The sequence below is a fragment of the Homalodisca vitripennis genome, chromosome 6 (genome assembly GCF_021130785.1).
Source record: "Homalodisca vitripennis isolate AUS2020 chromosome 6, UT_GWSS_2.1, whole genome shotgun sequence".
Classification (NCBI taxonomy): Eukaryota; Metazoa; Arthropoda; class Insecta; order Hemiptera; family Cicadellidae; genus Homalodisca; species Homalodisca vitripennis.
In genome coordinates, this window is record NC_060212.1 from 16,771,532 (window position 1) to 16,786,601 (window position 15,070).

General features: G+C 33.8%; 1 protein-coding gene across 1 annotated transcript in view; it reads right to left on the reverse strand.

Moving 5' to 3' along the window:
- Positions 1-3,095: 3,095 nt before the first annotated feature.
- Positions 3,096-15,070, reverse strand: part of LOC124365312 — a 93,945-nt gene continuing 81,970 nt past the window's right edge. Inside the window, exons 3-6 of the mRNA XM_046821283.1 lie at positions 7,654-7,787; positions 6,352-6,422; positions 5,551-5,670; positions 3,096-3,710 (exon numbers count right to left, since the gene is read on the reverse strand). Coding sequence (XP_046677239.1) covers positions 3,433-3,710; positions 5,551-5,670; positions 6,352-6,422; positions 7,654-7,787 — 603 coding nt within the window. The 3' untranslated portion in view covers positions 3,096-3,432. The remainder of the gene's footprint in view (positions 3,711-5,550; positions 5,671-6,351; positions 6,423-7,653; positions 7,788-15,070) is intronic.

The window sequence follows — 15,070 nt, forward strand, 5'->3', positions numbered from 1 at the left end:
CATTATTATTATACATTAGATGTGTTTTAAGTACATTACCCTAAGATATAAAAGCAGATTTCACTTAAATTAACCGATTACGTTCAGTGTACATTTGCACCATCAAATCTATATGATTGATGTTCTTATTGCAGGCCTTCTATGAGTTAATTCCTTCTAAGTGTTTATTTCATTTAGTGAATGTTAAGTTGGAGACAACTCAAATATATTATGTTATTTTCCGTATATACAGGTTCCAGGTAGGTCGACGGGGATGTTAAATTCCTTTTTGGGGAACCTGGAAAGGTCGTCCAACAGTGCCGTAGGTCTCTGCATTTTCCGGGTGGGGCACCCTCCCAAGAAACCCTCTCTCTCTTATATCCCACATATACTGTGAAGCCACTGAATAGCTTGGCCTTTCAAGTGGGTCGACCCATGTACATTGATCTTCTCGCGACAAGGCGACCCAGTTATAAAACGCAATGCGGGGTATTGCAAGGCCTCTAGCCTTTCGAGATCGAGGCAGATCTTGTACGGAACCATGCATTAATTAAGGACTGGATAAATAATAGTCCTATAGAGCAGCAGCTAAGTCTTCTCCGAAAGGGGAGAGGTCGGCTTAATCAACGAGGAGAGACCGTTGCAGGAAGCTTTCCCCAGGTTAATTTGGGCGATGGGGGCCGGTAAGGTTCTGAGCTTTAGTGGAACTATTTGGCTTTAGTGGTCCACCGTAGTTTTTCATTTTGAAGGTGAAGGTACTCATGAAGGACTGGACTCCATTTATTCCTAGTGAAGCTTATAGCTTCACATTTGACAGTGTTCAGCTTTGTTTTCAGTGGAAAGAAGCATGTTGAGCCATGGTTCAGAATTTCGAGTTGTTGCTACATAAACATGCACGATTGACAGACATGCGCTGACTTCATGAAGAATAACGTATCGTCGGCGTGTAGTGCGAGGTCTATTCTGGGAACTAGCGACGTATTATTGGTGTACCACAGGTATAATATTCCTGGGGCACAGCGACAGAAGCTGGTCATAGACTTCAGATGGTAGGTATGACGTCAGCAGTCAAATATACGCCAAGTGAGAAGACTATTTAGGTGCTTGAAGAGTAGTCCCACGTGCCAAACGTGATCGAACACGTTTATAAAGGTTATTGTCACCATCATGTTCATATTTTCCGCCAGCTGAATAACTACCATGCTCAGTTGAAGGGTGGTGGAATGGCCGCTTCGAATGATGTCCTGGTCATCCGGGAGAAAAAATTTAAATCTTCCGGAAATCTAGTTAAGTTCCTTCAGAACCTTAGATATGGTTAGTGTAATGTTTTCTATGTGCTCGTTGTTTACTCTAAAATATTCAATAACGTGGATGTTTTTAATGAATATTTACTATAAATAAACATATAACATTGTTATCGTTACAGTTTTGTTGACCGATTCTTGTAATTTATATCTTACTTCGACCTAAAGAATATCGAAAAATAGGAAAGATAAACGGTAATATCAATGTTATGTATGTTTTACATATAATAAATAATCATAAAACAAACAATTGGTATTGAATACAGAGAGTAAACAATGAACGCACACTGTACTCGTGCATATGCAACTTAACATCTCTGAGTCTTATTGCAATATCATAAGATATTGCTATCCCAATATGTTCTGTTGTAAACAATATACATTTAGGATGGTTCACTTCAGGATGGTTCATAACTTCCATTTGAACCTACACTGAGTACAGCAAAAAGTGGTGTCACTTACACTGGGTAACCCTAAGGATGGCTTTTGGATTGGTTGGACCTTCCTTAGCGAGGTTGGCGTCAGTCTGGATAAAGAGTGCTGTCCCTTGCCCGCTTTGTCTATAGAGGCTGAATCAGAGCTGGCCTCACCTTCCTTCCAAGTGTCAAAACTAAGATATAGAACGCATCAACACTCCTCATAGTTTCTAGACAAGAGGCAATCCCTCTCCTCAAAACTACCCATTCTGAACGCTTGCTGCACATCTTGTCACTTCGGTTCTTGCAAAGTGCACAGTGATACTAAACAAAGATAGAACGCATCAACCCTCCTCATAGGATCTAGACAAGAGGCAACCCCTCTTCCCAAAACTACCCATTTTGAACGCTTGCTGCACATCTTGTCACGTCGGTTCTTGCAAAGTGCATGACAGGTTTCTCAACTTCTTTCCCAACGTACACAAATAGTAAAAATGGTGAAAAATATTAAACAATCTTTAAGATAAGATGGTATTAACTATTATGGTGCCGATACAAAGCAGTCTGTTCATGCAGGGTTAGTATTCTTTTCTTGTATGGCAAACTTCTGAAACCAAGCAGTGAACGAACTATGTCTACAAAATGAGTTAATTTTTTATTTCTTATTCTGTTTTACAATGAAAAATACTCGTACGATAAGGAGGGGCCATACTTGGGAAGCCAAAACGTCTGTCACTCTTTTTTCGAATGTATCACGTGGTATCTTTAATTATACTGATTAACTAGTGTAAGCAAAGGTTTAGAATTACAATAAAATAGTTTTTTTGGAATATAAAAGTCGATCTTTACCTTCAGAACATCATGGAAACTATGCTCCAGGCAAAGGCTAAATGCTCACTAGTGGCACATTTGGGCTTGGCTTTTTACATAGAGTGAGAAGTGCTGAAGAGTAAAAAATTTGACCTTGATCTACTTTGAAATAGCAGGTCTCATGCTTATTAGAGTACTTATAAGGGCTTAGCCTGATGTAAAGTACCAAATGGTACCTAGCTAATGTCCTATTCTAAAGGAAGAATTTTGATTGGTAGATTCGTTAATAGACGTTCTCATAACTCAAATATAGGATGGGTTTAATCTTAAAACAATTTACAACAATTTCAATTAACAGCTTTTCGTTGTATTTTATTCAGCCGCACTGTTATATGTCCTTCAAAATTACTTCAAACGTTAGATTAAATATATTTTGTAATCATGTTTATTTTTATTACAAGTTACACTCAAAGAACATAAAAATAATATTTATGGAGTTTATTTCAAATAATTTGGTAGAAAATGGGTATAGAATACTTTTACATAATTTAAAAATAAATAAAGTACGAGTACTTAACAATTGGTGCTAGAACTATGAGGTAGCAAATACAAAATTTTTTCTTCCTTACTGGATTAAAATAAATAAAAACCCTGAAAATTTATTTAATAGGATTTGCATTAAATACATATCAATATAGAGTTTGTCTTCTTTATATCTTTTTACAGCCTTTTAACTTTCTTTCTGATAGGATAGAAAATATTCTCGGTATCGACTGATGGAGGATACTTGTACAAATATAACCGAAGCGTGCTATAAAGGAGAAATAGTTGCATGGATTAAATATGGCTCCCAGTGTAAATCTAATAGAGTTGGGTGATTTAACACAGAATTTTTAAACGGGTGAATTAAATTTGCGGATAAGTTAAAACAGCCAGGTAACAACATTAGGCACGTCCACTATCGTTGTTAAACTTAGTCCTCCAAAAAGTCCACCTCCACCTCCACCTCCACTTCCGCTACCTCCTGTGGACAGACTAGGGCAGGGGTTCTTCGCCTTGCGAGGCAACGTCATGAAGTCAAGGGGACCGTTCTCTTTGTTGGCAGTCTGAATTCCTTGGGCGATGCAACTAGAATTGTCTTCCTTCTTCTTCGTTGATAGGATGAACACGGGAATTTTCTCGGCTGGTGGACACGGTGATACTGTAATAATCATACACCAGTTACGCCTACGATAACATAAAGAGAACAGGAGGCTTACTATTATAGAAATTGATCCCCAAAATAGAATTATTTGTATTATAATTACCGGAGATTCCATCTAGTTCGTCGACATAATTATGTAATTTTGTATATTCTACGCAAAAACATTATACCTGGAACATAGCTCTTTAATGTTTATATATTTATAACACAGGCTTTTCAATTCTAGTGTTATAAGATATAAATAATATATTTACTCGATATCATTCATTCAACGAATCAAAATGGAGTTACTCAGCTGAGAAAATTACTTATAATAACTATTTTAATCTATAATTCTAAACACTTCTTAGTAACAATCATATTAATCTTCTTAGATCTACCAAATATTAGTTTATCAAGGTGTTATCGTGGATGAGATTGGTTTTACCGAAAACATAAAAGAATAAATTTTGTAGAAGCTGTATTAGTTGTTTCACTCGATCTCATTACAATTATGTTATATGTTATGTTATATGCTTGAAAGCTTATAATTATAAAACCATTTTTATGTAATGAATTTTATAAATTAGGATTTTGCTGCTATAAACAGACAATAAATTGTCACAATTCTAGATATCCAGATTCTAGATTTTGCTATTAGAACGTAATGATAAACTGCTTTATTAAACTTACAGAAGAACAGTGTATAAAAGTTAGCTAAAGGCAGAAAAACAGGTTCTAATATAATTATGTATATTTTTTTTAGCCAACTTAGTGTGCAAGGCCCAGTTCATAAGCAGCACTAAAATCTCGTGTTTAGAAATCAGTAGCGTGGTCATGTAGGGGGTGGTAGTGGTTCGTGTACGCAGGACTGCCTTTCTCAACTTTAGGTCTTTTTGAGCGACTTCTACTACAACTCCATATTCGGAATTTCCATAACTTGTCTCTTAATTAACAACTATTATATTTTCGGGATCAGTTGATTCTGGTGGTGTAGTTTATCTGTAAATGGTACGGTAAATGCAATAGAAACGAAAAACAGATTATGTTGTAGAAACATTATAATACGTGAACAAAGCTATATTGCAACTAAAAGGGTAAATGTTACAAAATTTTTGTCATAACAGAGAAAACATCAAGTTTATGAATATCAATATTTTCCTTTTATATCTAGTCGAATATTAACAGCATCAGTTGATATTACTAAATTTCGGTGATGATATCAGAATCTATGCTAACAAAAAGACATATCAAATACTACGGTGTCATTTTACTGTGACAGACACACAGCATTATGTGTTCATTAGCGTAGCAAAGGGGGGGGGGGGGCGGCGGGGATGGGCCACACCTGGTTTCGCCTCTTTTGGGGTGACACCTCAACTTTAAGAACAATGTAGCCTACAAACAAACAAAATAAATCGCTAGTACAAAAATTTCTTTTTCGGGGATTCCTATACTAGCACTAGCTCAGCTCTATGTATTATTCGGGGATTCCCGCAAAAGAGCCTGACGCTGTCGTGGGGGATTCCCCGTCCCTTACTCGCGATCTTTGACGTTTCAGTTGCAACATTTCTCATTTGTTTCGTGAAGTGTGTTGTGTTTGGTTGGCGTGAATTATTAAACGTGTATTACTATGTAGTGATAGATAATAAAAAGAAAAAAATTATTATATCTATGACCTTTATCATATAAACTTAATTGGTTTTTACTTTCGATGGGGTGACACCATCAACTTCCGCACCGGGTGCCACCCAAAGTAGCTACGCCACTGATGTGTATAACAGCTTTGGATATGAAATGAACAGATTTATTGGGTCACAAACATACTATCATAGATTAATACTAATTTGATACTTACAACCACCTAGTCGAAAACAGCGCTTCATAACATAAACTGAGTCACAAGGATGGTCAATTGTAAAATCATTTGTGGCCATAGCTCCTACTGAAGAGTCCATATACACAGGGAATGTGGGACCTGGGGCAACATATGAGTTTATTGTAGCCATAGACCCAGTTGTCTCCCATTGCAAAATAATTATACAGGTACAAATTAATTTATCTCATTGTTATACAGTATTACATTTTCATTAATATTATTTCATTATTAGTGTGCAAGGCCCAGTTCATAAGCAGCACTAAAATCTCGTGTTTAGAAATCAGTAGCGTAGTTATACAAGTAAAATAACCATCAGCTCCATTGACACTTTATTTCATACCTAACTGCAGTATTACGTAAAAACTTAGAGACTTTAAATATGAAACGTCAGATTTACTCACAGAAATGCTGTAGAATACTTTACACACATTTCCTATATAAAGTTTGACATATTTTATAACATCAAGATTGTGGCCTAATTGAGTGGAAAAGCCTATAACGATGTTTATAATACGTCATGATAAAATGTGCTATATAATAAAGGTAAGCTGTAAACATTTATGTTATGCTACATAAAATTAAAAAGAAAACACCACCCTTAATTAACATTCAAATTACAAAAATAAAACGAGAGTATTCTTAACATTATTGAACAACTTATATATATATATATATATATATATATATATATATATATATATATATATATATAATTATAATCTATACTTATAGATAATTTTATTGGAAAGTTATTTATGTGTAGTTAATTATAGAACTTACCCACCCCACCAAAGGCTCCTGCATCGTATTCTTTTTCAATATAAGATAACTCAATTGTGGACATATCTGTTCTGTAATAGGAAAACCATATATTTAATATTTATTTCAAATTTAATAATTAATGTAAACTTACTGTTTATAACTCCTAGCTAATTGTACCATACAATAGTTAGAAATAATAAAGTGGCAATTCACGTGAAAGAATACAATAAAATATACAATTAGAATTTATATTAAGTACATTTCCTAAATATCAAATGCATTCTTTCTTGATATACTGATTTACATTTGTAACCCTAATAATCATCAGATAGTGAACTTAATAATTTAGAAAAACTAGAGTAATTTATGGTATAGCAATAAAATCAATAAAACATTAATTAGTAGTTTTATAATAAACGTTTTTTATGGATATACTGGAAGGTAAGTGGATATCGAGAATCTTATCAAACAGAATGAAGATGAGAGTTGATACAGTGCAAGGTCCATTTTACTGTAAGAAGTACAAGAGTCACAGACAAGATTTGAAACTACGCTATCTCTAACTCAAACCCAAAGTTAGATGTCTTAGACCGCTCGGCTATCGCCTCTCCAATCGTTCAATCGCCCAATATGCATTCTAGGCCGTAATTATGTATTTTAGGACGCTATGATGATGATGGCATTATTTTATGTAGTTCAATTATATACTTTTACACTTAACTTAGCTATGGTGGGAAGGGTTGCTTCAATTTGAAAGTTGAGCGTAGCGTCAGTTCATCTTCCTCTTAGTGCAAATTAATTGAGTACACACACTCAGACGTTTCTTCCACGATTACAAAGCAGCGTCAGAAATCTCTGTTGCTCCATCGCGCTTTGGTATCGTGTCAGAAACATCATATTGCACTCTGTTGTGTATCTGATGAGATAATGAGAATACTTCTTCACATATACACTATATCTTTTAGTCTCTGGTGTGGAAACTATGCAAAGTTCGTGTTGAGCTTCTTCGTCACCGGCTTTTCTTGGATCTCTTCAGACGAAAATGATTCCAGATTCCAGGAGTGAAGACTGTGACAGAGTCAGATTTCAGACGTTGCACTAAGAGGAAGGTGAACTGCAGCCTAACTGAACATTCATATGTACATTTATCGACAGTTTATTCTATGTAATTTCATCATTGAAATACCCCTAAGTCCGTCATCGCATAAAACTAAGTAGTTACTCCAAACACTCATAGAAGATATATCATTGTCTTAAAAAAATGGAGAAGATAACAGTATATAAATTAAGAGGTTAAGTGACATATGCATAAGAACTGACTTAGTGATTATGGTCCTCATGATGCTTGTAGCTTCGGCAATGGTACTATTGAAGTCGAAACAAATGCTGTCGACCCCTTGGTACTGGGTCGAAGGACTGACGGCTTGAACGTACAGCGGAGTTTTGGACAAATACTGTAATGGAAAGTGATGTTTTAATGTTAAAATTCACATTTTAATGGTTGTAATAATAGCATAGTTTATTAAAAGTTATCAAACATTTTAGAGCCCACCAGACTCTTTTTCTGTGAAAGCCTACAAAGCAAAATATTCCAAGACTACGTGTCGGAAAATTCTCGTATTCTAATAATAGTTATATTTTTGTGCAATACATGTACGAGATACATTTTCACAAAGTTTTAAACTTTCCGTAACCTAAGGTTTTGAAATTATTACTGATAATGATTCGTATTTAAGGATTCGATAAAACTCCAGTATTTTCTCCTATTCCAATGCTAATCCTCTTATCCTATCCTTCCTATCCTAATTGTTGAATAATGAAACCAACACGTTCCTTAGATATTTGAAAATGGTTTGCGATACTTTGATTACTTAGAATCAAATGATCAACGAGTTTGTGATGCTTGTATGTGGTATGATCGGACTTTCACTGCGTGTTCCATCAACAATTGATTATGGCTTTTGCAGGCTCGCAACCACGAAATTTTATCACCCTTCGATTGAGAGTCGATGTATCAACAGCATCGTCACCGTAAATAGTCTTAAAATGATTTCAGTAGGATTGACTTTTTCAGCAGTTAAAAATTCAATAATAGCACGTTGTTTATAATTATGTAATTGACATAGCATTTCAGTCCGTCTGCATGGTTACGCTGTAAATAATACAATGGATTGACGCAAGGTTTTCACACTGCACATGCGTGTAGAGGAAGAATGGTACTTACGACTGCCACCAGGCGCTCTTCTATAGCTCATTATAATCGCGTTTTACAAGCATGTGTGCATTACTTATCAGCCTACTCTCGTATAGCAAAAAGTTAAAAAAATGGGATGAATGGAATCAGCGAGTCATTTTTAAGGAATTTTAATTACACCATGCATGTAAAATGTAAAAGCAGCAGAATCAAAATAAAACACCATTACTAGGACTTAAAAACGCGGGATTTAGTGGTTGCATACACACGTGTCCCGTTAAAGTAAAATAAAAAATTTAATTTTTTACATTTTTGTGTCAATTATCATTATTGTACTCAAATACAATTTAATCAAATGATTTGCAGCGACGTAGTAACAACCAATGATTGCCCGTAGAGAATAGGTTATAATTTACAGCTTAATTCCATCAAAATGAAACTGAATATTGGGAGGTAGAAATTATATTATACAACCTCCTCCATAAAGCACTTTACCTTTTAAGTGAAATGTACTATTTTTGAGTAGCTTACACACTGCCAAGTGGTAATCTAATTTCCGTAAATTTTCTTTCAAAAATGTTGATTATAGTGTCTGTAAAAATACTCGTCTTCACTACTATGTTATGTAAGGGCTTGTGTAGCATTAGTAGATCTTACTGTAGCTGTAAGTTCTTAGAAGAAATTATGTACATATGTATTATGGTCTATACGTTTTTTTCAAAATAAATCACAATAGTATTTGTTACTGTATGCCATTTTAGAAATGTATATTATGTCAATATTTATAACGTTTTATTAAAAATAAAGTATGTATGTGTGTATATATATATATATATATATATATATATATATATATATATATATATATATACATATATATATACATGTGTGTGTGTATGTGCAGAAAATTTGAATTTTGGTCAAAATTTGTCAGATTTGTTAACTCTCTAACTCTACTGAAAACCAAACCATGTTAATAAATAGGAAAACGGTTTTTAACTAGGTACTCAAAAAGTGGTAGTAATACGAGTATTTGATTAATGTTACTGAAATCATAATACTGTAAAAAAATCTATACAGTAACCAATATTTTCATACTCCATACCATATATATTTACATAATCTCTTTAAATAATAATATAAAGTGCTAAATAACTACATAATATATTTCGAAAATCATGTACAATGCGAAAAATTTAAATCATGTTTTTGTTGAACTTTTTGTATATATAGAACACATACACAGAGGTCACAATAATAATAGAACACTTAAATTTCTGATTAACTTTCCTCGACCTACAGCTATTACATAGTAGAATCATGGAATGTGTTAAATTACATTAAAATACAAAACCAATATTTAATACATATTATTGTGAGGCCTTTCGATATCCAAGATACCTTCATCAGACACATCACAAAGGTATCAGACACCTGATGAAGGTATCTTGGATATCGAAAGGCCTCACAATAATATGTATTAAATATTGGTTTTGTATTTTAATGTAATTTAACAGTGACCAATATAAGCTCCATCTACAGCATAGAATGTGTTAGTTCAATGTCTGAGATCAACGAATTTTTGATTGGTTTTTATTTTATATTTTATACAAGTGTACCAATCACTTCAGATTGGGAATGTGCAATAGCGCTATGTAAATAGTTATGTAAAAACAAAATTTCACTGCTATTTTTCCATTTTAGGGATATTTGTTTTATGTAATAAGTTGATATTGGCAGCAAGGAGGATTTAATGAAGTATAGTAGTATATCAATTATTACCACTAGTAGTAGAATATATATTTGGAAAATTATATGTGTACACACAAATTAAGAAGACTAATTTTAAGGAATGGACTAAAAGCATCATAATTTAATAGTAGGAATTGAAGCCTCACTGATGCTCAAATCATTCAAATTGTTAGAGATTTGTCGAAATTTACACATCTACATAAATTGATTTAGTTTCCAAAATTAATGGTGTATGCTTATCTCCTAATATGGTTGTTTAATGTTAAAGACCACATGTGATTCAACGTTGTGGTAAAGTCTATCTAAAATTACGTCACATATTACCTCTGATAAGGAAACGTCTGCGGTGCCTGTGACCGTGATAAAGCAACTGTCACACTCTTCACAGGTTTGTGCCATCAACCCTGCCGCAGAGGCGAGTAGAACTAGGGTATGGTAAAGCATTTTACATGGAACAGCAAAGAGAAATAGAACTCATTCAACTGCTGTTGAAGTATTATCATTGTTTCTATCAGCCAGTGGGAAAAGAAACTTTTGCGCCGGCGTCTGATCAAATAAAACGTTCTTGACCGTGATAACACTCTTATCTGTCTGTGCCGCGGAACCTTCAAGGAAAAGAGTACGTTACGAAATATAAGGTGGTTTGCTTCCGTGTTGTTCACTCTGTTATTGCTTGGTTAACAGAATTCATAGTTTTTTTAGTATTAGGTAAAGAACGTATACAATGTGCACTTATGTTCATGTATTGGTTAAAGCACTTTAAGGTTACTATAACTTAATGCCGTAATAAAGATCTTTAGATAGAAATAGATTTATTTAATTTATAAAACTATTCTGCATTTTCAAATATATTTCAAAGTATGAATATCTAATCAGTTGCAATATGTTTGAGTTTTTGAATATTTTCTTGTTTCAAAATGAACGGCACTACGATGATAATTATTTAACATATAAAGAAACCTTTGTAGTTTTAATGTTAAAGTACTTTTCTAAAACGATTGCAAATTAAGGTTTATTTGTATTATGTATATAATAATAATAATAATAAATTGCAGTTTGACAATATGTACATTGCATTGCAAGCGTAATTTGTTTTAACAACTATAGCATAGCTAGTGCATTCTTACATACATTCACACATACATAGCTGATCATTCATTTTCTCATTCAGTATTATTAGTACCGTCAGACCCGCACAGAAATTAGAGATTAATTATTCCAGCGGCATGTCAGGAACTCATCGAAAGAGTAAAACTCATTTGACACCTAAAGCTGTTTCAGCTGAGCTTTAACTATTATGGATACATCAAAAGATGACATCATTAACCGTAAATGTCGGAATTCTGGAGTTCAAGGGTAGATCGACAGGTCTAGTCTACTGCGGGAGATGACTGTTGGAGTAGTTGGGACTCCCCATGTGTTAAGTGGTGTTGCTAGCATAGACATAAAGGCACAAGGTCGTGCAGCCCCTACCTGATATGACTGGAGAGGCTGGCACAGAACTGACCTCACCTGAGAGGAGACATGACAGAGATTAATGCCCAACATCTTTCCTCGTGGAACTCAACAAGAGGCGGTCCCTACCCCCCACCGTACCCATCCAGAATATCCTGTCACTCCGGAAACAGTGCAAAGGCCATTTTAGGACTAACTTCAATTTCTAAGCTTTGTTCTAAGAGGTCAACATACGTAAACATTGAGTATTAATAGTAATTTTAAAAACAAACCAAATCAAAAACCAATTAATCAAACACACAATAATGTTAATTTAATAATCTTATAGGCATTGAACTAGTAATCCAATCTATGAACCATGTAAATTGTTAATTGATTGGATTACACGGCAAATTATAGTAGAGTAAAAGCAAGACAATAATTGTAAGTTTTTATATCAGTTTTGGACTTACAAGGTTAAGAAGTTAGCCTTTTAGGTATTTAATAGTGAGGAATGTGGTAATTCAGTCCAGACTGTAGTACACTGTTACTTAGATTGGATTTAAACTGCTTACTTACAATTATGTTTCAAAATTTTATATCGAAAGAATCAAGGCGAAGTTGCTGTGACACTGCCAATTATGCTACGCTTAATGTGTAAATAATGCGTTATATTATAAGCTGCAATCTATCATAAATTATAAATAAACTCAGTTGATACAGGACATCTAAATTGAATCGTGAATTGTAAAAACCCCATAACTGACATTTTGGTCAAAATGGTTTTTTTTTAAATATTTGGATAGAATGAATGCAGATGCAAGTTTGAGTGTAAAAACAACACATCTGACATACCCACAACACATTGAAAAATGGCCTTGAATTATGTGTTTGTTGGAAAAACCACACAAGTAACACTGCTTATGTTGTTTTTACAACAAAGCAGTTGGTGGTCCTGTAAAATCAGCTGTTTTAATGTATTTTTTTATGTTTGTGAAGAAACACTGTTGTTGATGTGTTATTAACCTAACATCTAGCTGTGTTCTATGAAGAATAAACAATATGAGTGATTCGATAGATAGTGAAATGAACACTAATGAAGCAGCTGTCGCAGAGCTTATTGTACATAAGCGTAGAAGTAATAAATTTTACAGTAAAATTCAAGAAATAACTGAGTTATGTGCCAATGATGACACAGTTGCTGGACTTTGTTTTGACTACATGATATGTGTTCAGCTGCCTGACATACCAGTCCAGGATGTATTTTATCTTAGAGAGTTAACAGTAAGTGTTTTTTGTGTGACCAACTTAAAAGACAACAGCTCTAAACTATATGTTTATTACAAAGGCAAATGTCATAAAGGGCGAAATGAAGTGACCTCCTTAATTCATAACAAAATTCAAAATGAATTAAGATGAAATACTAAAATTCTGTACCTCTTTTCTGACAATTGTGGAGGTCAGAATAAGAACCATAATTTGGTCAAATATTTTATTAATGCTCTGGTTGAAATGGGGAAATTTGAAAAAATTGAACAGTTTTATCCTTTGCAACTATTCCTTTTTGCCTTGCGACCGAGCATTTGGTACAATAAAAAGAGCAAAGAAAAGAGTTGATAGAATATACACAATAAGAGAACTAACCGAAATTATTTTACACTCTTCCCCATTGTTTACAGTAAACTTGGATGAAAAAGAAAATGTACTCGATTTAAAAAATTGGTGGCAAGCTTTCTACAGCAATGCATGTCTGACCGCTCTTATGGACGAAATGTGGTAAAACATGACAAGGTTCATTTTAAGATCTCAAAGTTTAACCACTTTCTGCATACAAAAGAACAGAAATGGAAGGTACTGTGTAATGAATTTATTGAGGGAGTTATTCCTCATGAAGTTTTCACCATACGTCTACCCATTAGAAGTTCTTCTCAAGATATTTTTATCCCTTCCACAGCGGCCTACAATGACCGAGTGCCCATAAACATAAAGAAGATGAACGATCTAAAAAAGATCTTCTAGTATATTCCCGATGAAAAAAATGCTGGTATGAAGAAATTTATACATGTCCAACTACAGACCAGAATAATGAAGAAAGATATGATAATGATGCAGAATGAAAACTTTAAAAAATATTGTGTAAAAATATGATTTAATACTATATCAAGTATCTTATGTATTAGTATTTAGTAAATAAACTGTTTTCAACTTAAATTACAGTAAAATGCTATTTAACCCACCAATTCAGCATAAACAATATGTTAAATAGTGATTTGTTGGAAAAATCCAACAAGTGCAACATAGTTAATTATACAATTACAGAGATGCTTTTGGTGTTAAATTAAAAAAAATATGTGATACATATGTATTTTTACATGTACTAAACACACACAATAGTATTAAACACTTAATAAACTATTTAAATAGTTTTTTTGCAGTTTACCGAAAGTTTACTTTTTGTTACTTACGGGGTTTTTACAATTCACTATTCAATTCCTTTTCTTGCAAGTTTGTAAGTTTTGTATTAGTCCATGAGCTGAGAGACTATTATTACTGTATGAGTACACAACCTTTATTTTATTGAAATCGGCAGGAGACTTTTCTCTGAGAAATAAGTGGAACGTCAGCCATTAGTTCTGGTGGGTACGGGATAGGTGGGCATCGAAAAAAGCTACAAATATGGAATGAAAAATTTATTTATTACAAATAATGATTTAGCTTAACTCTCAACCGAGTGTTTACACATAGTCCAGTTATGGTAGGAAGGGTTCAATCAATGCGAATGTTCAGTTTAGCTTATGTTCAACTTCCTCTTAGTGCAGCGTCTGAAATCTCCAGAATCTGGAGCCATATTCGACTGAAGAGATCCAAAAAAGTCATTGACTCAGATGATCCACCGTGGTTAGAAACCGTATCTAAACATCGTAGTGCACTTAATTCTGCACCTAATGAGACAGGGAATACCTCTTCACTTAAATTACACTAAATTCTGTAGTCTAGATGTCTGAACCATGTATAGATTTCATCTTTGTCGTCGACTTATTTTGGATCTATTCATACGAACATAACTCCAAGTCTTTGGTAGCGTCGGATTTTAGAAACTGCACCAAGAGAAACGGGAATTTTAGAAACGGGATTTACAGCGTTGAATCATTATTATGTTATCAGCTCTACGGCTACGTTGTAGAGATCCATCAAGGTATACTAAACAGACATTGAGATCGAAATATTTCAAGAATTTAATTATGAGATTAATTTATAATAGCTCAAACTAATTATTTTTATATTAACGTCATACTACGAGATGACGAGACATAGATTCGCCTTTCCCAGCCAGTACTTAGTCATTATCTAGTTAGC